Source organism: Melospiza melodia, chromosome 12 (assembly GCF_035770615.1).
Source record: "Melospiza melodia melodia isolate bMelMel2 chromosome 12, bMelMel2.pri, whole genome shotgun sequence".
NCBI lineage: Eukaryota > Metazoa > Chordata > Aves > Passeriformes > Passerellidae > Melospiza > Melospiza melodia.
In genome coordinates this window covers 18,201,925-18,223,516 of record NC_086205.1, presented here as the reverse complement: position 1 = coordinate 18,223,516, position 21,592 = coordinate 18,201,925, and the positions used below count along the sequence as shown (strand labels likewise).

At 42.8% G+C, this 21,592-nt stretch overlaps 1 protein-coding gene across 6 annotated transcripts in view; it reads left to right on the top strand.

Annotated features, from left to right (window-relative positions):
• LPP (LIM domain containing preferred translocation partner in lipoma) overlaps positions 1–21,592 on the top strand; it is a 331,785-nt gene that overhangs the window by 247,074 nt on the left and 63,119 nt on the right. For all 6 annotated transcript variants that reach the window (XM_063167037.1, XM_063167041.1, XM_063167039.1 and 3 more), the window contains one exon: positions 484–607. In XM_063167037.1, coding sequence (XP_063023107.1) covers positions 484–607 — 124 coding nt within the window. The remainder of the gene's footprint in view (positions 1–483; positions 608–21,592) is intronic.

Genomic DNA, 21,592 nt, shown 5'->3' with positions numbered 1-21,592 from the left:
ATTTGTGTCAAAACAAACAAGAAGAGAACATAACTAGCACCTTGGGATCATCTGTCTTTGTCTGTGTACTCTACCACGGGAGAATTATCATTTATGTTGTGTTGTTAAGTAATGGGAACTTTTACCAAGTCTGAACTTAAATGCTTCCAAAGCCTTTTGCAGTTTTGGAGAACATTTATATCAAGTTATTCTTGGAATAATCTGCTTTTTTTTATTATTATGTGCTACCCAGTAGCACATAATCTAATTATGAGGCACAGTATATTTCCCATTCTAGGAGGATATATACTACTTCACTGGATGTTCTTCAGAGTCCATTTTCATTACATTAAGTAAGGTGTTTACTTGCTTGAATCCCTTTTGTCTTAAAAAAAATTCAACACTAAATGAAGAATGAAGTTCAACACTGAGCAGCCAATATAGCCCCTTACTGTGTGAATGCTTTTATACCACATCACAGGCTGTTCTTTTTTTTCTTTTCAGAGTGGGTATCCAAGCTCTGGACCTACATCAAGCACTCCTGCCTTCAGGCCTGAGGATGAGCTGGAACATCTGACCAAGAAAATGCTGTATGACATGGAGAATCCTCCGTCTGATGAGTACTTTGGTGAGCCATGTCACAAGTGTTCGTGGTCCTCTTCTGTATTTACTGGGTTCAGTAATGGGAGGCCTGACAACTGCACTGGTAATGTAGTGACACTCGTTTTGATGGATGTGCTTTCCATGCTTGGGCTGGAAGTGTAATCATCCATAGGAATTCCACTGTAATTTCAGCATAAATCTCATGCTCACTCACTGTATGTTTATAGTCTTACTGGATATAAAGTTGAATTTTTCAGTGTCTGGTTCATTTTCACACCATCTGTCCCCAGCTTCCAGGCTACCAGTCTGAATTCAGGTGCGGTCGCTGTCGTGCCTGCCTGCCCCATCCCTTCTCATTGCAGCTGCAAAAAAATCTGGCAGTGTAAATGTCTTCTGCTTCCAAGGCATGGATTTTCATTTTCTGTGTGCTGGCACAGATTAAAAGGAAATCCATTTTGAGTCAATCAGGTTGGTTATACATGGGGACCCAGAATTGGGTCCAACAAATACAAGTAAGACAAATCTGGACTGATTGGTTCATAACGGTGTCATCTTCCTTACCTGGAAAAAGATATGCATCTAATTTCCTTCTTAAGTGGTATACAGTATAATTATCTTAGGCACCTATAGGTGTAGAATTATATCTTGCCTTTACATGAAACGTAGGTGGTAAGACCTCTGAACTCTGCCTTGAAATCAAAGAGTCTTGGGCACTTGATTATGGTGAGATCAATGGATCTGCCTGTGTGCTTTGTTTCTTACAGGCTTGGGCAATAATGTTATTATGAAACAAACTGCTGTAGTTTGTAGAGTTAACAACTGGGGCAGGCCATTCATTTTGTGTTCTTTATATTCCTTTATTTCAACATTTCTTAAAAATTAATTTAGATTGCCCCCAGATCTATTTGCTATAGAGTTTGGTTGGACCGACACATTTCTGGCTTAAAGAAACTTTTGTGATCTGGTTTAATCAGAGAGTGGGTGGGATCACAGTTTCACTAACAAGCAAGGATCTTGCAGTGGCAAAAGATCTGATAATATGAGAAGATTAAGATGTTCTCATCAAACAAATATTGCCCTTGTAGGTGGGGTTAGTATCAGTCCCAATTCTCTATCAATACCTTCTACGTTCTGTGGTTGCACCCTAATAACCAAAATGTCTTCTCTGTAAACACTGATAGTCATCAGAATTGATGATTATCACAGATCTGAGGTGTGAGCAGGAATGGCTAACTGAATAGAAAATAGCCAGGGAGCATTTTCTGTGTTTCTGCCTTTGACTTTGTCCATAGCCTTTTGGGTTCACTCTCGGATGTTTTAAACATGAAACTACGACCAAATAAACATAACATGTATTTAGTCATTAGCTGGGCAGGAAAGAGAGGGAAACTTTTTTCCTACCCTCTTCAGGCAAATGGCTGAAGCCCTGAAGCATGAGATCTGATTACAGCAATTTTCTTAAAGCAGAGCTGTGTGGCAGGAGTTGGTTGATGGACCAAAGCCCATTATGTTTTCCTTTTTGCCCAAGAAAGTAGGCAGATAAACAAAGAAGATTCGCTGGCTCAAGGTCAGAAAGAACCTTGCCATTATACTGCCTAATGTCCTCCTCTCAGTTTCTCCCAGGAACATGATTGAATCATGACTTAAAAAAAAAAAAAAAGATCTAATCTTATCTTAAAAACTTCAAGCAATGGTGAGTCAACCACCTACCCTGATAAGCTGTTCTAGTGATTAATTTTCCTCACAGCTAGAAAATTGCTTCCTGAAGTGAAGTTTTAGTTTTGTTTACCACTTGTATTTATGAAGCTGCAAAGCTCAGATTTTGCAGACTAATATTGTATGACTAAGATTGCTCTGCTCTGTTCAAGAGGGTGGTACATCAAAGTTTCTTCATCCAAAAGGGATGCATAGCTGAAAGAGTGGGAACATAAAGTCTCTCAGGTCATCAATTTGTCTATCAGATGAGACCAATGTCAGACCAATGCCATGCCATTAGCTCTTAATTCAGCAGGAGATGAGAAAATGGGAAGGAGGCTTCAGAGCACTGAGAAGTTTTGCCAGTGTTATTCATATAAACAGTAGCATAATCAAAGGTGGAATAATCATGCATGATGCATGGTGGAGAAAACAAACAACCTTAGTCCTACTCTGGGCAGGTCATGTGTAATTACCAACCACACCTGATTGATCTTCTGTGTGCCACTGAAGTTCATCTCTGAGGTGATGTCCAGCCTTGGCATTCCTGATGTGCCAAAGAACTATGTCTTGGGCTGGACATCTCCTCAGCTCCCTAGCATGCTGTGCCCCATACAGTCTTCTAGGAGCATTTCTATCTAACAAAACACAGAATGCTAGGGCACTGCTTCATATGCTTAGGTACAGTTGATGCCTGAAGAGGCTGACCTGGAACAGAGGCTAGACAAAGTTAAAGGAATAAAGTAGATGTTTATTAAAAGGCCTTCAAAGGATACACCTTGGGCAGTACCTCCCAAGATGGACCCAAGATGGATGCAAGATGGATGACCAGTCACAAGTTTTCACACTTTTATAAGTTTTGGTTCATTTACATATTGAGGTCAATTGTCCAATTAAAGCTTCAGGTTATGAAGTCCCATCCTCCCAGATTGCTCTCCTCAATTCACTGTTGTTTATACTTCTTGACAGCAGTGTCCTTGGTTCTCAGGCTGGGAAAGAATTTTTTTGTCTGTAAACTGTGAAGGGAACTTGCTAACACTTAATATAAAGTTCAGAGTCACACACTAGGGCAGCACAGAATCGAAAAAATATGCAAGCTAAAACTTAAGGCATCAGTGAAAGAGGTAGGCTGCCCTCATCTTCCTAGCTTTGCTCCAAGCCAGGCTCCTCCCTGGGTCTCTGGAGTCACAGTGGATGAAGCTCTCCGATATGGCAGTGCAGGCCGGGAGTTTTGTACTAATTCTGGCTATGTCAGAACTAAATACTCATCTCTACTTGAGCTGTCAGCCAGTGCCTTCAGTAACTTCATGCTCATGTGGAAAGAGCAAATTAAGTGTGGGAGGGAAAAAGAATCTTTCAACTTTGGTTAACTGTCTCAACCAATATCTCTGCCCTTGTTCTTTAGTTGTTTAGCATGGTAGTGTGGACTGTACAGGATTCATATGGCACATTGATCAAGTAATCCGAAAAAGGACAAATGGGCAGAGACATTGACTCTGATTTGCATTAAATATCTTATGCCTGAGGTCTAAATGCCATGGTAATTGTAGCATACCAGATAGCTGTCAGCTAATCACTTTTATTAGTTTGAATTTAGAAAACTGGATTTCAGCATATTAAAAGTTGGTTAAGAGCAGATAGGTTTTGAATTGAAGAATCTAATTAACCTTGCTAGAAAGCTGCAAGGCGTTATATTAAGTCATGAAAATAATTTGTTGGAATAATTACATTTGAACTGTCAGGCTAGAGAAAGGTCATTTTACTTGGTCTGCCCACACTCTGGGATCTTCTGTGTAACCAACTTCCTTCTGCAAGTTCATTCACTGTATCTCTGGTTTTCAATCAAGCCATCTTGGTTCTGTAATCAGCAGAATCTGCCCAGAAGTGGGCAGGGTGAAGGTTCCTTGGGAAGGAAGAAGAGTAGTAGTCACTCAAGTTCTCTCTGCTCTGGAAATTCTGTCTGGCAGACCCAGTGAGCTGAGCTGAGGAGATGGGCAGCCAGCACTTCCGTCCAGTCTGTGCTTACTGCACCTCTCTGCAGCTTCCCAGGTGAAAACCACTGAAAGTGATTTCAGAGTTGGGGGAACGGTTCTAGGCAGGGGCTGCTCACCCAAGCACTCACAGCTGGCAGCAGGGCATGGATCACACTGTCCGCCTGGGAGTGTGGTGGGAGCCAGGAGCAGCATGCTGGAGATGCTTGGAAGCAGCCAGATCACAGCTGGCAGCTTTGTCTTTCCAGGGCTTACTACAGCAGCACAACCAGTTGCTGGGAAATCCTCTAGCTGCCATTGGCAAGGCAATGCTTAAGTATGGAAATATCACTAGGCATAAGAATTTTTTTTTAAATTCTTGTGAATTTTTAGAAGTTAAACGTGCATGTTGGGTATTCTGCCTAACTTTTGTTAAGACCAAACTACTATAATAGGTCTAAGCACCCTAATCCTTGGTGTATGTCCCCTCCAACCCCCTTGCAGATTCTGGAGTAACTTGTGGAGTGACTACTCCTGGGAAGTCCTTGGCATATCAGCAAATTAAAGTCTTTTGAATCTAAGCTGCTCTTCCTTCTTTACTGATGATTAAGTTGCTGATCTGTGGTAGTTGGCTGTCTTTAATCAAATCCCTTTTTATTAGAAAGGATTCGCAAATGTCTTATGCTCTGTGCAGTAGGGATAGTTTCTCCCTATCACAGCCCTCCCTGTTGATAAATGTGCTATTATAGACAAGCATGTCTGATTTGTTTGGAAAAAATAATACCTAGTGGAGTGGAAATTGGGTAAGGTTGAAGGAGGAGAAAGGGATACTTATAGGAGATTAAAATGAAATGATCAAAATTGTTTGTTGGCCGCCATGGGAAATTACAGCCCTTGATTCTGCATTTTAAAAACCCAACCAAATACATGCACACACAGATCACAACTGTTCTGGACCACTGTTTCAAGTTTTATAGCAAGAAATTACTTCTGGCAGCTTATCAGTCTCTATCACCATGCAGACAGTGCTGATTAAGACTGGAAAAGTGCCATTGGGGCCCCTCATCTCCTGTTGCCTTCTGGACTATGTCCCAGCTGAGTCACTCCCCACAGCAGTTTGCCTGACTGGTGGGAAGAAACTCTCACTGGTATTTTACCATAAATGCTCAGAGCTACCAAAGGAACCACCAGTTTCATGTATTGGATAATGTAGCGGTCTCCTTTTGTAGTTCCAGCATGCTGTAGGGATGCATGGGGAGAAGAGAGATGCCAAAATCACCCTGTGGGAAATATTCAGTTTGTGCAGTAAAGGAATCATGATTTAAGTTTGAGCTGATAATTCAGGAGATACAGGTTTTTATGTGCATTTTCTGTGTACCCTGGCTTTGACAATGGGAGAGATGGTACAGAATTGGGTTGAAGAACAAGGCCAAGAAACAGGAGGCTTGACTGTCTTTTCTGCTTCTCATCTTGACATCTTGACCTATGGCAGATTGCTTTACTTTTCAAACTTAATTTTTTCCTTTTTCACTGAATTTTCTGGAGATGATTAGCAGCAGCAGTCATATGTGCATCCCCCATGGAGAAGCCTTCATCTCCAATGGTTCTTTGAGATGTCATTTTACAGTTAAAATTAAAGAATGATAAGTGACGCCAGTATTGAATCTGCCAAGGCTCTGCCAAGCTTTCCCATCACTTGAGATGGCCTTGCATCTCTATTTGGTTTCCATTCATAAGCTAAAATTCCTTCAATAGGACAAGAGACCTGATATCCAAACAGTGTTGAATGTGTTCCCTAATTTTACTTCCTGAGGACCAGGACATGGGTTAGGAGGTAGCAGTCCAAGTCAGGTATGGGAGCGAGTGTGGTGGAGTTGTAGGAGGTTCAGCTGAGGAGACACACTGGATGGTCCAGGTATGACTTCCTTTGGTTCATGCTGTCTTTGTTTCCTTTGGCATGGCTCTGAGCACTGTACAGTTCTAGAGGCTCTAAATTGAACATGGTCCAATTGTCTAAACTGAACTGCATTTCAGTCTTGTTCAGGCATATCAGCAGCCTCTAAAAGGCAGAAGTAGCCACTTGGTTTCATCTGAAGTTTTACTAGAAAAAGAAACTGAAAGTTGTCATATCTTGCCCGTACTCTTAGATCTGTTCTGAAAAGGTTATCATTAAAAGAAGCATATTATTATTACAAGAGCATAATTACACTGTAATTTTGCCATGTAATGTGATGTGTCTTTTGTCTAAGGGCAGGGGTTCTGCTGCAAGATGGTGTCTGTCCTCATTTGAACAACATCTGGGTCAGAAAATAGTAGGTTAGACTTTCAACAACTGATGAGCTGACAGTCATTTTCTGTTATGTAACCGCTCACAAAAGCAGGAAGAACAGACATATAATGGGGACCCTTTTCTCCATTGTCATTCAAGTAATTTTTTTTATGTTCAAGCCATATTCCAGCGTTTGCACACAGGCTACAAAGCCTGGGAGCAACCTCTGCTCAGGGAGGTCACAGTGCAGCACCATCAACATCCAGCGGCCCTGCTGTGGCCTGCCGCAAAGGGAGCCACCCTCCCTCTGCTCCCCAGGGGCTTTGATTATCTTGGTGAATGGCTTTCAGAGCCTGTTTCTTCAGTCTCACTTCTGTCAATACTTGCCACCCTCGTCTAGCTTCTTCTCAGGGAGTCCTCTGCCTGCCGGCATCCTTGCACAGCGAGGTAGAGCAAATTTATAAAGGTAATCTCAGTGCAACCTAGATGGTGAATTTTAGCCCACAACTGCAAAGTAAGAAGAGAAAAAGAGTAAGCCAGTGAGTGGTTGGAGAGCAAAATATACCACATCTACATACACTTACCTCTAGCCATGAGCAAGGCAAGAGGCTGTGAGCTGGTCAAAGTTGCTTCTCAAGCATTTGAAAGACTGGAAATGGATGCAAAAGTTTGAGTCTTCCTGATGTTGATCCTATCCACATCTTACTCTGTATTAATTCTGGGAAACATGCTTTATGAAGCTAAGCACCTAGATATTTTTATGCCAGGTATATTAGCCTTATAAAGGCTTGAATGCACATCTTTTAAATGAAGATCCAGCAGATGTAGCAGTCAGGAATCAGAGAAGGTTGCACTTCTGTAAGTCCTGAGCACCTGGTACCCACATGAGCCAGGAGACAAGAGACTTACCTTCTGTTTTCCTCTTTTTATCCACACAAGACTTTGCATCATGAGTGTTTCTGAAGCACAGTCTCTTTAGAGACCACCACTGCTTCACAGATGGGATCTAAATCTTGCATTAAAACCACAGTTACCCTTTGTTACTGTAGGTCATAAAATCCCAGCTGGAACAGGTAGCAAGCAGCATGACTTTTTCTGTTTTTAATTCCCTAGTTTAGCTTGAGTTGCTGAAAGTCAACATAGACATATTCTTACTTTGAAACAGAACTGATTTTTGATGCAGAGGTTATTTAATGGAGAATAAGTTCAGAATTCTGGAGTAGCACTGAATCAAAGGGATTCCCTTGATCACCTGTATGCTGAGAAAGAGAGTTGGGTTTCAGGCCATGAATGAAATTAGGTTTGTCCTGAAAGTTAGTAAATAAAAACTGATAATTTCCTGCTGTCTTCTGAGAAGAATGAAATGTGATAATGGAATTCAGAGATGTGTCTTTCTAAAGTACAGCTGTATTCTACATGATTCTTCAGCGTGTTTAAAAATTAACATAGCCATGAAAAAAAACTTCACGAGGTTGGTGGATACTTCTTTCATTGTGAGAGGGCCCTTGGTGTGCTAGGACCTGTACAGATGGATAGGAAAGCTCATCTTTCAGAAAAACCTTTGAACAGTGATGAGGCTATTAGCCAACCCCCCTATTTAACAGTCCTACATGGAAATAAACCATATATTTCTACCTTAATTTGACAATTCAAAGACAATCCAGCTTATTCATTATAAACTTACAAAGTCAAGTAAAGTCTCTGTGGACTGAAAGGGCTGAAAATTTGATAGTGAGCCATCAAGTCTTTAGCTGTAGTTCATTAGTCTGTAGCTGGCTCAGATCATTAAGCAAAAGCAGGACCTACCTGTTGGCTGTTTCCTCCTCCACATGAAATGAACTGGCTGGTCTCTGGGGGTTCTCTCTGGGGATGTCATCACCTGATTAAAATTGTGGCACCTGGAGGCCGCCTTGTTGGGGATCTCCTTGGTGAGGCCGGGAGCAGGAGATGGACTGTTAGTCTAGGACATACAGGATGGAGAAGGTTGGTTCTCCTGTTTTATGGAGATGAGTGATACCAGGAGTTTCCTCCATCTGGGATATCATAAACTCTAAATTCTCACAGGTATTTTGAGAGGGGATGTGTGTATGTGTGTGTCTATGAATGAGTGAGAATGTTTTTCTGGACTGTAATATGATAGGAATAATTTTCACTTCAGATAGGGCTTTGGAGTGTTTAAAGCCTCAAGACATTCTTTTGTCATGACTTGTAGCTAAGTTGTCAAATGAGGCATAGGCATTCAGTTTTGGAGCTGGAGTTAGAAACCCTTCCAGCAATGCACTCTTGGATAAATCTTTGTCCCAGTAACATGAAAATAGTTTAATTTCTTTCTTTCAAGTTAGTTGTCTACATGACCTGACAGAAAGGAGCCCTTTCTTGGCTTTTTAAAACTGAACAGCTCACCTGTTCTTTGAAGCTCTGTGGACTAAATTTGCAGTTTGCTCCCATGTTCCACGATGGCTCATTGTGCTGCAGTGGCATCCAAGGCTGTGGTCACACTGTAATATGTGCAAATTAGACATGGAGTAGGAACAGGGTGCATCCCTCAGAGTTCTGAATCTGAAAATATGTCAAGGGCCAGGAAATTACTGTCCCTAATTTACAAGCGAGGGGCTGACTGGAAGAGTTAAGATGACTCACCCAGAGTCATGCTGAGATCCAGTAGTGAAGTGAGAATTGAGCCTAGAATTCCTTCAAGTTCCACGCCTTACCCAAAACTGTGCCGCATTCTTTATTTTATGTGAAAATCAACCAAAATGGACTTGTGAGCCTTGTCTGATAAGAAATCACAGCCAGTCTGAAGGCTCTTCCCAGCATGCTGAGCAGAAACCCTATTTTCCAGGGTTAGTAACAAGGCTATGAAAACAAGAAAGGGGGGAAAATGTGCTCCAGGATCACGCTTGATCATTTTAACTGCTGTTAATGTAATGTACCCACTAATGTTAGCACACTTCAGCATTTAGGTAGTTCAAGGCTATTAGGAAAATTGATAATTCACCATAGTAATCTGTTACTTTCCACTCTAGCAATCACTGTTCCATGGAAGTGGGGCACAGTGTGGCATTTGTTATTTCTTCTCATGGCATTTGTCTCATGCTGTCTTTTTTTTGATAGGGTGGTTTGTCTTTTGCTAGTAGCTTTTTGGGGGTATTTTAGTGTCATTAACTCAAAATGAGGTATTTCTAGTGGGGCAAAAGGACAGATTTTATCTGAGAGTGAAATGTGTTAAAAAGTAGAATTAAACAGGACTGTCTCATTTGCTGAGTGTTCTCCAGCCTCTTCTCTTCTGATGGAAATGCATCAAAACTGTTTGGTTTTTTTATAAGAAATTGCTTTGACTCAGATTCAGTGAGATGAATCATAACCCACTTTCTCATCTGAGATGTGAAAAAAAAAAATTCCAACTCTGCTGTCAATGTCAGCATAATCAATACAGAGTGATTCTCAGTGGTGCAAAGAGGTAGGGGAGGATTAAAAGAATCAAAAGTAGCCAAACTTTCCTGCTGGTTTTAGTAAGCTGCACTGTTTTCATGCTTCCAAATGCACCTTGCTGTTCACCATGTCATGTCATGAACACATGTCTTCATGTCTCTGGCTACAAGCCAAGGTCACAACTGCTGCTCTAGGGTCAGGAGACTGTAATCTCAAACTGGCAGGGAGATCACAAGAAGCCAGCCCTGGCAGACATTTGGGATGCTACAAGCAGCCAAGAGTAAACCTGTTTTGATTTGTGAAACCTGCAGTTGAGATGTCCCCTGCCTGAACTGTGACAGCACAGATTGTGTCAGCTGAGCAGGAGAGAGTGGCAAAGCACTGTGCCTGTCCCATGGCCCTGCGTCAGCCATCCCCATTGAAGGGAACAGGCAATGTCAATAGCAATGGGATCACTGTGGGTGCAGAGTGGAGCTGGGAGACTGCACCTGATACCTTGTCACCAGCTTTCATTTAGCAACTTTCTCATTTGCCTTTTTTTTCTTTTTTTTTCCTTGTGTGTCTGCCAAGACATGCACAGAGATGTTGAAATAATTACTTCTCTAAGTGTGAGCTAAGAGCCAAACCTCTGAAAAACTGTGTTCACAGCACCAGGGTCAAAAGGGGACAGCACAGGTAGTGACATGAGTTCTGACAGTTGACAAATGCATCTCCCCATTGAACACAAGTGGTTAAGTAAAACACTTTGACAATAGCAGACCCCTTTGTTGAGAGTTTAGAGGTATGGGTACAACCATCTTCCACAGCCTAAGGTACTGTCCACTGCTAAGGACAGACAGCTGGATGTGGGATGTGAATTATTTTGTTTTGTAGATTCTTTCAAATCACTGTCCCAGCCATGCTAAGTTGTCTGTTTAAAGCTGTGAATCAGGCTGTGTTCAGTTAGCAGCAGTGTTGGACTTCAATATACAATTTCCTCAACAAATTCTGGTTCCAGACAATATCTTGAGAGGTTAATAACTTACTATCTGCTCAGTACATGTTCTGATTCTGTCTGTACTGTCAGGGGCAGGCTGGGCAGGTAATGTGCTGCATTCTTTGTGAGTGCAAGTTGAAAGAAGGGGGGTTTTTGTGGGGGGTTTTAGTTGCTTTTGTTGTCATTTAAAATTACACTTGGAAAAAACCCCAGCTTTTCAAATGTCTCTATTTCCTCACTATGTGCTTGCTGTGAAAGACAAGTGAATTCAGCATGTGACTGTCAAAAAAACTGCAGAAAGCCTGAAGCCTTTTACCTTGAGTTTTCACTTGTGTTGATGAATGGCTGGGACATGACAATATTGACTTTCTACTCTTTTTAGTGCAGAGTTTGTGATCACATGAGCTAAGGAATTGTGTCTGGCTGAGCTGGAGGGAGACATTTAGAAAGGACTCTAATGTGGGTCCTTTATGCTGTGCAGAAGACTGTCATATGAAGCCAGCTCTTCTGGACAGGAAAGTCCTAGCGAACGTCACTGCCAACGTGGAGCTAATTCTGGTCATGTGTTCTTGTTGTCATCTCCACGAGCTGCGCAGCTGCTTCTCATTTCTGTCCCGTGGCTGGAATGAGTGAGAATCTTAAAATGTATAAATAAATATGTGTGTGTGTACACACATATATATAGGGCCAGATACTACCTGGAGTCTGATTCTAATGGCCTTCCTTTCTTTCCCATTCTCCATCTTGACATCTCACATCAAACTGATCCAGTTTTTGATGCCTACATGGGTGATGTGAAGTGTGATTCTCTCCACACTGGCAAATCTGATGTGTGTTGTTTAGAGGAGGGAGGAAGGTAAGGTGGAAGGACAGGACTGGGGAAGGTATGGCTACAATAAGAGTGGATGTTTGAGTGGGACATTTTAAAATACTCCATCTTTTATCTGTACATGCCTAAAACCATTGCCTTCTTCTAAAGATAAAATGGCAAAGCACAGGGTTCAGTGTGCTGTGCTTGTGTAGTTCTATTAGGCCACTACTAATGGATGCTAAGACCACTATAACTTAATATTCTGTGTATACTCAATTTCCATGCATGGCAACAAAAAGAGGAGGGGAGTGAAAAATGGAGCTTGCCCATGGTCAGATTTATTTCTGCTGTTTCTTCACAGGCAGAATTCAGAAAGTGAAGGAAGTGGAGAATGTGCACTGCAGATGTGCACAGCTGCTGCATTGCCATCTCCATGGCATCCCTCTGTCAGAAAGGCGGCTGAGGAGAGCCACAAGGTCTGTGTCAGTTACATGGCCAGCTCCTAGCGAAAGCTTGTCATTTGAACCCTTTCAGTCTCTTTCTGCCCTGCTGTCTCTAAACTGAGTGAGAAATAGAAGCTGTTCTGTTCACTCACACAGGGAAGAGTCACATACTTTCTTGAGGGCTTAGGCAGAAAACCACACCAATAATGCACATTTTAGGAGCTTCAGCAGGACGGTCAAAGACAGGCTTTGGAAAAGAGGCCACCCCAGACTTAGGCCAGAGGGACATTGCTGCTCTGGGGTTGGAGATCTGTGCCCTGAGCTAGGTCTGATCATGCTTGTAAAGGTGAGTAAAGGATTTTTGTTTATAAGGCCCATTGATTCAAGTGTGTCTTGGTCTTTTAAACAAAAACAATGCTTCACAGAAAGCCAATTAGTCTTAGGATCTCAGTGGGTTTTCTGTTATTTCTTTGCTCTGATTACAGCAGGACAATGGGTGAGGAGCAATAACTAAGCTGTTTCAAGTCTACAGACTCTGCTTCCTTCTATTTTGTACAAGGTGTGCACACACAGTCTTCCTGTCTGTCTAATGCCCTTTGTGGCACAACTTTCAGGGAAGAACAGGTGGGTGACCTGTGGCCTTGACTCCCACGTAAGTGACAGAAGTCATGGTACTATGAGTAACACCTGTTAGGTAGCAAGTAGGAATGGTGTGCATCCAGCAAATGTCTGATTACAAGAGCTGTTCTGGCCTAGGGAAATTGCAGAACAATTTGTTCAGAAGAACAAACATTTCACAGGATGGTGTTCTGGAGCATGGTCTAATTGTGGCATATTGTGGCTCACATCTCAGTAGGTTGAGAAGATGATGCTGCAACTGACATCAGCTTGGCTAGAGTAAAATCAGTCTGGCTGAATAAATCCTGTGTAAACTCTTAGGACATCAGTGTGTGCAGTAGCTTCATTCTTGTGCTCTTGGGACAGGGGAGAACAGAACAATATACAGCACAAATAAGACTGTACAATGAGATATTAATATTGTTTCCCCATGGCAATTTACTAATTTCGTGTTTCTCTTAGTTGGGAATATTGCATGACCCTTAATACCTCAGACAGGGCTCATTTGCATGAATAGGAGCTCATAAAACTTTAGTCTGTGATTTCCAAAATTCCAGTCTCTCTCTTTTTTGCTATGGTAGGGCTCCTTTGACTTTCTCATGAAGCAACACTGAACTCAGACTATTTTGTAGGTGTTCTGATGTTTGGATGTGGATCTGAAGCTTATCACAAACTCTTCTAGAGTCATCTGGTCTAGAACATGGTTGTAGACTTCCTACAAGCTACATAATGCATTTTCTTTTGTAGGTCCTCATCTGTGCAGGGATGCTTAGAACAATGGAAAACAATGAAAGCAATTTCTGAAATGTTTGAAGTCCCAAAAGGCTCTTTTTTGAAGGCTTTTGTAAGTTGTAGCTTTCCACTTGGACAAAAGTCTCCCACACTTTTTCCTATGCTGGGGTGGAAATAATAGCTTCTCTGACTTACCCATCACATCTGACTTTGTCAACATAATAAAGCTGCATCGTATTATGTGAAAGTGGAAACCAACTGACTTAGACCAGTGTTGGCTTTCTGGGCTTGGTCATACAAATTCAAAAGACATCGACTAAGACATCAGCTAAAATCAGGCTTGGTATAAACTGTCCCTACATTTACGTCAGATCTAAATTTGGAGGTCTAGTGGATTTCAAATTATTCCATTATCACATGTAAACAAGTCCATCAGTTTTCCCTACTGTCACACCAAAGAGTTTAATGAGGATTAGATACCCTTACTGGTTTCACAGTGAACTCCCATGAATGTAGGAATACCGGCACCCTGAAAGTTCAGAGCACAGTGATTTGCCAACTTTGCTCATACAGAGCTGCCGTCACCGGTACGGCATGTTCAGGACGTTTTCCAGCACCAAGTTTTTGGCAAACACAGTCCCTGATGATGATGATGGCCTTTTCTGCTCAAGGGGATTGGGCTGGCAGAACTCATCATGAGCTCTGGATATCAAATCAGTCCTTTCTGATTGGTTCAGCCATGGGAGGGATGAGGAAAAAGTTTTACGGTTTCAGTTTCCTTTGGCACAAAATTTTCAGGTCATGAATTGTGTGAATAATTCAGGAGACAGGGATTGGTGCCCTTAGCATGGAAGCCAATTCAGGAAGACTCTTCCATCTTAGTAGTAGTAAGATGAGTGATGATTGATGAATAGTACTTTGAGCACGCCTTTGTAGATGCCGGTCAACATCAGAGCCTCCTCACAGAGATCTTAAGGTGAAATGTCAGGACAGTCTTTAATCATGATAAATGGATCAGTACCCACAATTCCCCTGTCTCCTACTGTTAGTTAACAGGCCCTAGAGTCAAAGCCACCACTGCAAACAGGTCAGACTTAATGCCACTAAAGAGCTTGGTTTTATGGTGTGAGTTTTTTTTTTAGCTTATTATTTTTTAAGCCTTGCTAATTTTGAGTCAAAAGCTGTAGGATTTGTGAGAGTGACACATGCAATTGTGCAGATGGATTTCCACATATTTTCTTTAAATAAAATAATAATTGTTATAAATATGTATCTCATATTTTGCACTAATTCACTTGTAGTGGAGGCCAAGCAGGAAAACTTTGATATCCTTATGTATCAAGCTTTGAGAATGTGGCAATCAGGTGAGCATAATGATCTGTGGATACTTGATATGACTGCTCCATCATGGACTCCAGATGAAGCATGTGCCACTGGGAGGTTATTCTCAAATTAGAGAGTTATCAGTATTTCCATCTACCCTGGCCAGTAAAAGCAGGTCCCATGACCCAAAGGAGGAGCAGAATTATAGTTACTGCTTAATCATATCAGTCTAGTAAATACGGTGTCACCAACATCAAATGACATTGTAAAAGGACTTTTGCTTTCAATACCAATGTCACATTTTAATATTATGATATGTGTGGGCATTCTAAGTAGGTACAAATATTGAATATCTCCTGCAGAATCAGAGTGCTTCTCCTTCCCAGGTTGTAAAGTTCCTGTTTCTTGTCCAAGAGAGTAAACAAATATTGGACCTTGTACCTGGTTGGAAAGGTCTCCAATTTTGGGATGAAGAAGGAAACCTCTGTCTAGTAGGTTGCTTTAATAAAAAAAATTTTAAAAACCAAAAAACAACCAACATTACTTGATTCCAGCCACTTAGAAATTTGGAGCGATGGAATTCATTGCAAGGAACTGTGGATGCTCAGCATACAGGTGAGGTGGTTTCCAGTGCCTGAGGGATGTGATTTATGGCAGGGTTGCTGTCAACACACAGACAGCACATGTTTCAAAACAGCAAGGAAGCTTTGGGCTGGTGCCGGATTGTGAAAGGCAGGGTTTTTGAAAAACCTGAAATAAATGAGGTGCTGGTTGAAATTTGGTGTGACATCTTCTAATGCAGCCAGGCACCTTTGAAAACCTCAGACCTTAATATTGCTGGGCCTATGAGAGCTGCCATTTGTTCAGGACACTACTCTTTGTCTGATCCAGCCTTTCTTCACTTCTTTTTTTTTTTCTTTCACTTTTGGCAGTGGGGAGATAGGTTCCCTCCCCGTGTTTTGGATTTTGTCAGATGTTTTTCCTCAGGCAAGCATGCAGGAGGCATGCCAGGATGGTAGGCCAGAGCCAATGGCATAGGAAGCATCTCTGACTCAAAACCTTGCCATTACTCAGGCAATTTCATCTTCACCACTGAACAGAGCCTTTGGTAAAAATCAATGCATTCCACCACCTTCCCAGTGATGCCATGAAGCAGAGACAAGCTGTGGAATACCAGTTGGAGCACAGTCAATTCACAGAAGAGTGAATTGAGTCATTCATGCCCAGCCATGGATGTGAGTTTTGGCTGGGCTTGAGTCTGTTTAACACACTGATGGTGCCTATCCTAGGCTTATGAAATAGACTGGCTGGGCAAGGGGACAGAAGTGGTTTGAAGTGCCTTTGTACAACATGGACGCAGTGGGAGATGAAAGTCGTTGGGACAGGGGACATTATTTGCTCTGTGTTTGTCCTGCACATAACATTACAGAACTGCACCCCATTGCTTGGCCTCCCTGAGCCTGCTTTCCTGCTGGAAGTGGCAAACCCAACCACAGTCCTTTGGGAACGTGGTAAAAGACAACTCATTTTTTGACCTAGATGTAAAGGCTGCTGTCCGTATCAGTGTGAGTCTTAGCTGGTCCCTTCTGACTGCACTCTTGGTTCAGCTGTGACAGAAAGCTGAGAGCTCAGGAGAATTTGATCTATGTTTAAGGTGTATTTGCACTGAGCAGCAGCACGAGCCTGTGGACAGCCTGCCACTGATCCTCCCCAGCTGGAGGAAGGGCTGGCAGAGGCTGCATGAAGCATTGCACAGTGAGCACCAAGCCTGTGAGGAGAGCAGCTCCTCTGGCCTCCAGCTCTGCTCTGTGTTACAGCCATCGCTTATGGACAGGATCAGGTGCAGCAGCCCCGCACTCACCCTCCCCTGCTCTAGCAGCAAGGCTGCTCTCCTGAGCCAGGGAGGGAGCAGGCTGGGACAGCACGCTGGGAGAGACACCTTCCAAAGGACCCAGATGGGCCAGGCAGAGCTGCCCACGTAGCTGCTGTCTGAGGCTGCTGCCACTGGCACCCCTGTAATGACCAGGTATTTTTTTGTGGCCTTCCAAAACAGGATCCTGAAATTTGGTGCAGCATAACAGAACAAGCCCAGTGGGTCATGGGATAGCTCAGGAAATGCCCCCCTGCCAGTGGCCCCTGATGAGGGTGGGAGGAAGAGTGATTCCAGCCTGGTATCTTGCCTTCCTTTTCCTGCAGGAGATTCATACAAGCATGGTTGGCTCACTCTGTGTGCCATCATGTATTTGGTGGTTTCACTGTCCAGGGTTTATCATGCAATATGGCTTTGCAAGTGCAAAGGGAGTGGCTCAGTGTTGGGATCACCAAAATTTGTCCGATCTACAGCTCAGCCAGCAACTGTTCCCCTTTGCTGTGTTTTCCCATTCCTAGGAGGGGTAAACACCCACAAAATCAGCTTTGGGATGAATTGCCCACAGAGAGGTTTCCTGACAGCCCCGTTAGGACTTGGCTGGTGGCCTCACCTTCACCAGAGCTTTAGCAGAGAGCTGCTGAGGTTGTTCCCTGGATGCCACATACTGATAACATCTCACTAAAAAATAAGATTTCGGCATTAGTGATGTGTTCCAAGGAAAAGAGTAATTTTTGGTTTAGAAAGTCTTAATTTTCCTGTGAAAGTAGAATAAAATAAGAGGTTTCTCAGCTTTTGAAAAAATGGAAAAGGCCCACTTTCTTACAGCCTTTATAATTTTTGCCTGACATTTTTTTTTAAAGATGTTTTTATGTGTGTTACTTTTTGAACTTACTACATGCAATCAGAGAGGAGTAATGGTGCAGGAATGTGGGGGACTTCTTTGAAAGTATGCATTTTAAATTATTTTTTTTTTTACCAAATGAAATTATTGCACTCCTGAGTTAAGCATTTGTTGACTGGGTTGGTTTTTTGTGGGTTTTTTTTTTTGGTTTTTTTTTTTTTTTTTTTTTTTGGTACAAATTGGTTTTTTGAAAGTCTTTCCTCCAAACACGAATAATTATGAAATGTTACTTCTTTCAATCCAACTCTACACCTGCAGCATAAAGTGGCTTCTTCCCCACAGCCGTGCCCGGCTCAGGCCGTGCTGGGAGCGGCGGGGAGGGAAGCAGGGAGTGCCCGGCACACAGCAGGGCCGTGTTTGCTGCCGGAGAGCCCGGGAGAGGCAGGGCTGGAGCAGGGATTGCTGCGGCTGCCAGGGACACCCCCGTGCCTGCGCCGACAGCCCCTGCTCTGCTTCCCGAGCCCGTGCACAGCCGCGGCCTCTGTCATCTGGCCGCTTTCATCGGCATTAAAGGAAACATTTCTAAAGGAAATAGAGTACATTTTACTCTCTCCCTTGCATTTCCTTGATCGATTAGCAAAGGGAGGAATGTTTCCTCTCTCCCACTCTTTTTCTCACCCTTTTTCTTTTCTTTTTTTTTTTTTTTTTTGTCTCCAGATGTAAGCGGGGTTCTATTTCGAGCCGTTCGCACATGGTAAAACACGTGCCAAAAAGTTGACACAATGTAACAACAACAACAGGAGGAAAAAAAGAAAAAAGGCAAAGCATGCTGCAAAAAAGGTGTCTAGGACCTTAAATATTGTAGAGCATCACTGACCCCCACTGGGCTGGCACACTCACTGCACATCATCCAGCCTGGGACTCACCGGTGTGTGGGGCTCAGGGACACACCAGCCTGCCGGGGGGCATCGTGCAGTCCGTCCTTACAGCTGGTGTGAGCCTGTCTGCTTTCCTTATGGCCATCACGAACGGAGTAAAAAGGCATTGGCTTGGCTTGCTGCGAGGGGCATTGTGCTTGGATGGCAGAAAGGCTCACTGGTGGTATGGTTAGGTACCCACTGAGATTTTTTGACCAAGTGCTTCGTGAAATCTCTGTTGCTGAAGGTTTTTAGGAGCAGGTTAAACAAATACCTATCAAGAATGCTGTAGAGAGAGTTGGTGCTGCCTTCAAAGCACTAAGATCATTTCCAGGTCTTCTCAAGATCCTGTTCAACCTGAATTTTTATATTTTTTGGGGAAAATCAGGAGTGGTCCTCTCCATTTTGTGGCAGTAGTACATTGTGGCTGCTATAATTTCAGGAGGTACCTGTCATTGTAATCTGGTTTATATCAGAAACAAACTAAACTGTTTCTTGTGTCCCAGGATGTTGAGGAGAGGGGGATATAGATGGCTAAAGGATCACCACCACAGATGTTGAAGGAAGCAGAGTCTTTCCTTCTCTGTAAATAAACAGAGGACAGTAGCAGATGCACATAACTCTGTGTGCTCAGTTGGTATGTGGCTCAGCCAGGCTGCCAGAAAGTGATGCCATGGTCCACACAAGGAGCGAATTCCTCCTCCTGGGGAAGGGATTTTAGCAAGACTGGTACTGGGAGCTCCCTCTGAAATGGAGTTTTTATGCCACAGGCCTTCTTAGCATCAGTTTTTTTCAGAGATGGCCTTATGGTTAAAGAAACCAGACTGTGATTGAGAAAATATGGTTTCAGTTCCCGGCTCCATCATAAACTTCTTGTGTGACCCTTGGAGGGTTATTTAACCTGTGTGGGTCTCAAGTTCCCTGCCTGCATGTTGGGTGTCCTAACAGTCCTCTGCCTTTCCTGGGGTGTTGTAAAGTCCTGGAGATCAGCTGGGACAGTAATCTTGTGATGAGCAGCATGAAGAAATGTTTGAGAAGGTAAAGTGTTGGCAGAGTGAGCCTGCACAGTTGCAGTGCATTTGCTCTGTGGTGTGGAATGGGACCTCCGGGGCACAGTGAGAACGTGTCAGGTTTTTACAGCCAAGCAAAGTGAGAATATGAAGTTGTATTGTGGTCGGAAGAACGGGATGCGAGCAACACAAGAGTGCAGCTACTGCACAGTGCTGTACAGTACAAATGACAAGTAGGTCACTGCAGGGACCTGTACATCTGGAGTACAAGTGGAACACAGTTAAAGCAGAATAACCAGGACACAGTAATTAAATCATGGCCTTGGATTTAATTTATGAAGTGTTTCAGGCACACATTGCAGCATGAATCTGTGTTTACTGTGAAAGATTGTGTTTTCTGACATCTACTGAAGAAGAGGGAATTAAGATTGATATGTCTCATGTCCAAAGGCTGTGTAAGACAATTGATGCATACAGCCTGCTACTGTCAAATGGTGACACTTCAAGCTTGGATCCTGGCACAATAAACCATTGCCAAGGGCTTCCCACTCAGTGAAAAGTCTTGAGTTCAAAAGCAAGAAAAGTGTAGGTAAGGAAGGCAAGGGTAAGATGAGCTAAATAATGTCATTTTCTACAAAATGTACAAATGCCTTTATGTTTCCCTCTGTACCATTATTGCAATGCCCTGAGTGCCAAAATGTCAGAATCACTCTGGGACAAATATGATCAACACATCTGTGTCTAGCATAATCAGTTAGACACATACCTCCCATGCACTGTAGAAGGACATAAACCCTCCCTTGGGGATCAGAGATCCCTCTTCTGTTCCCTTTGGATGAATCAAAGAACCCGGGACCTGTTGGGTACTTCTGAGTTGCAGAAGCTCTGACTGGGATTTAACTTGATTAGGGTATACTAAGTTAAGGTCTGCTGTTACACTGTTATCCTAATAATCAATTTCTGCTCCTGCATCCTCTTAAAATGGAGTAATTCTGCCTGTCTGACATAGGTGTCCTGAGGAATCCCATGTGCTCTGGAAATGCTTGAAAACCCTTGGATAAAAGTCACTAGGAAAGGGGAGGGAGAGAGGGGAAAGTCTTTTTACATTGTTGACTTATGGTCAACGTTGTCCTCGAAATGCTGTTTTGTCATCAATATTTCTTCATTAGGAATAATGATTTTTCCGCATTTACTGCCAGCTGATTCAAAGCCATCCAAAAGCAGAATGTGTCATGAATCTCTAAAATGCATTCGCTGGCGAACTCTAAACAGAAATGATTAGAAAAATAACACAGCGGAAATACTGGCTGTCTTGAGGCTGCTAGGGGAACTTTCAGTGAGATATTCTGTTCAATGTATTTATCTGTTTTCAAAGTGTTCTTGGTACCATTTTGAAAAGGCAATGTGCTGTAGTTTTTTAGGTCTTTCTTGCGTTGTGTATCAGGGCTGCAGTGAGAGCCGGGGAATACACTTAGCTGATCAAGGGAAATTGTGTAATTGATAGGCACTGAGGATATGACCTTGTGGTGTATTCCCACTGTAGGGTTAGGTGGGAAACAGTTTTTTCCATCATGTCGAGTTTTTTGAGATATCAGTGTCTTTTCCCCATGTTTCAGCAAATGCAGAACCTCCCTACTTTGATACTTTTATCAAAAAATTGTCCCCTATCTCTTCTCTACATAGAATGCATGCTTTGAATTCATGAATTTAAGCCTTTTGTGGAGAGGCTTGCACATTTTCTCTCTGCTTTCTCTGCTCTTGGCATCTGTAGTTGCCTGAATTGTCTGTATTAGGCACTGTACATCACAATGGTGCTGCCAATGGCTTAATGTCTAAGTAGGTATGACAGAAAAATAATGCTGTAGCCTAGAAAAGGTACTGAAGTCCTTGGATGTGCAAACAGGAGCATCTCAAGCCCCCTGTGTGGAATTACATTGCCTTTATCCTCGGCTCCAATGTGATTGCTATCAGAATATTACTGCCATAAGGATTAGTATGACATGTACCTATTCCACCATCCATCTTCAGTGGTGGATGGTTGTCCCATTTGCTCACATTCTTAATCTGACATTTAAAAGTGATGCATGTCCCAGATAAGGTTGG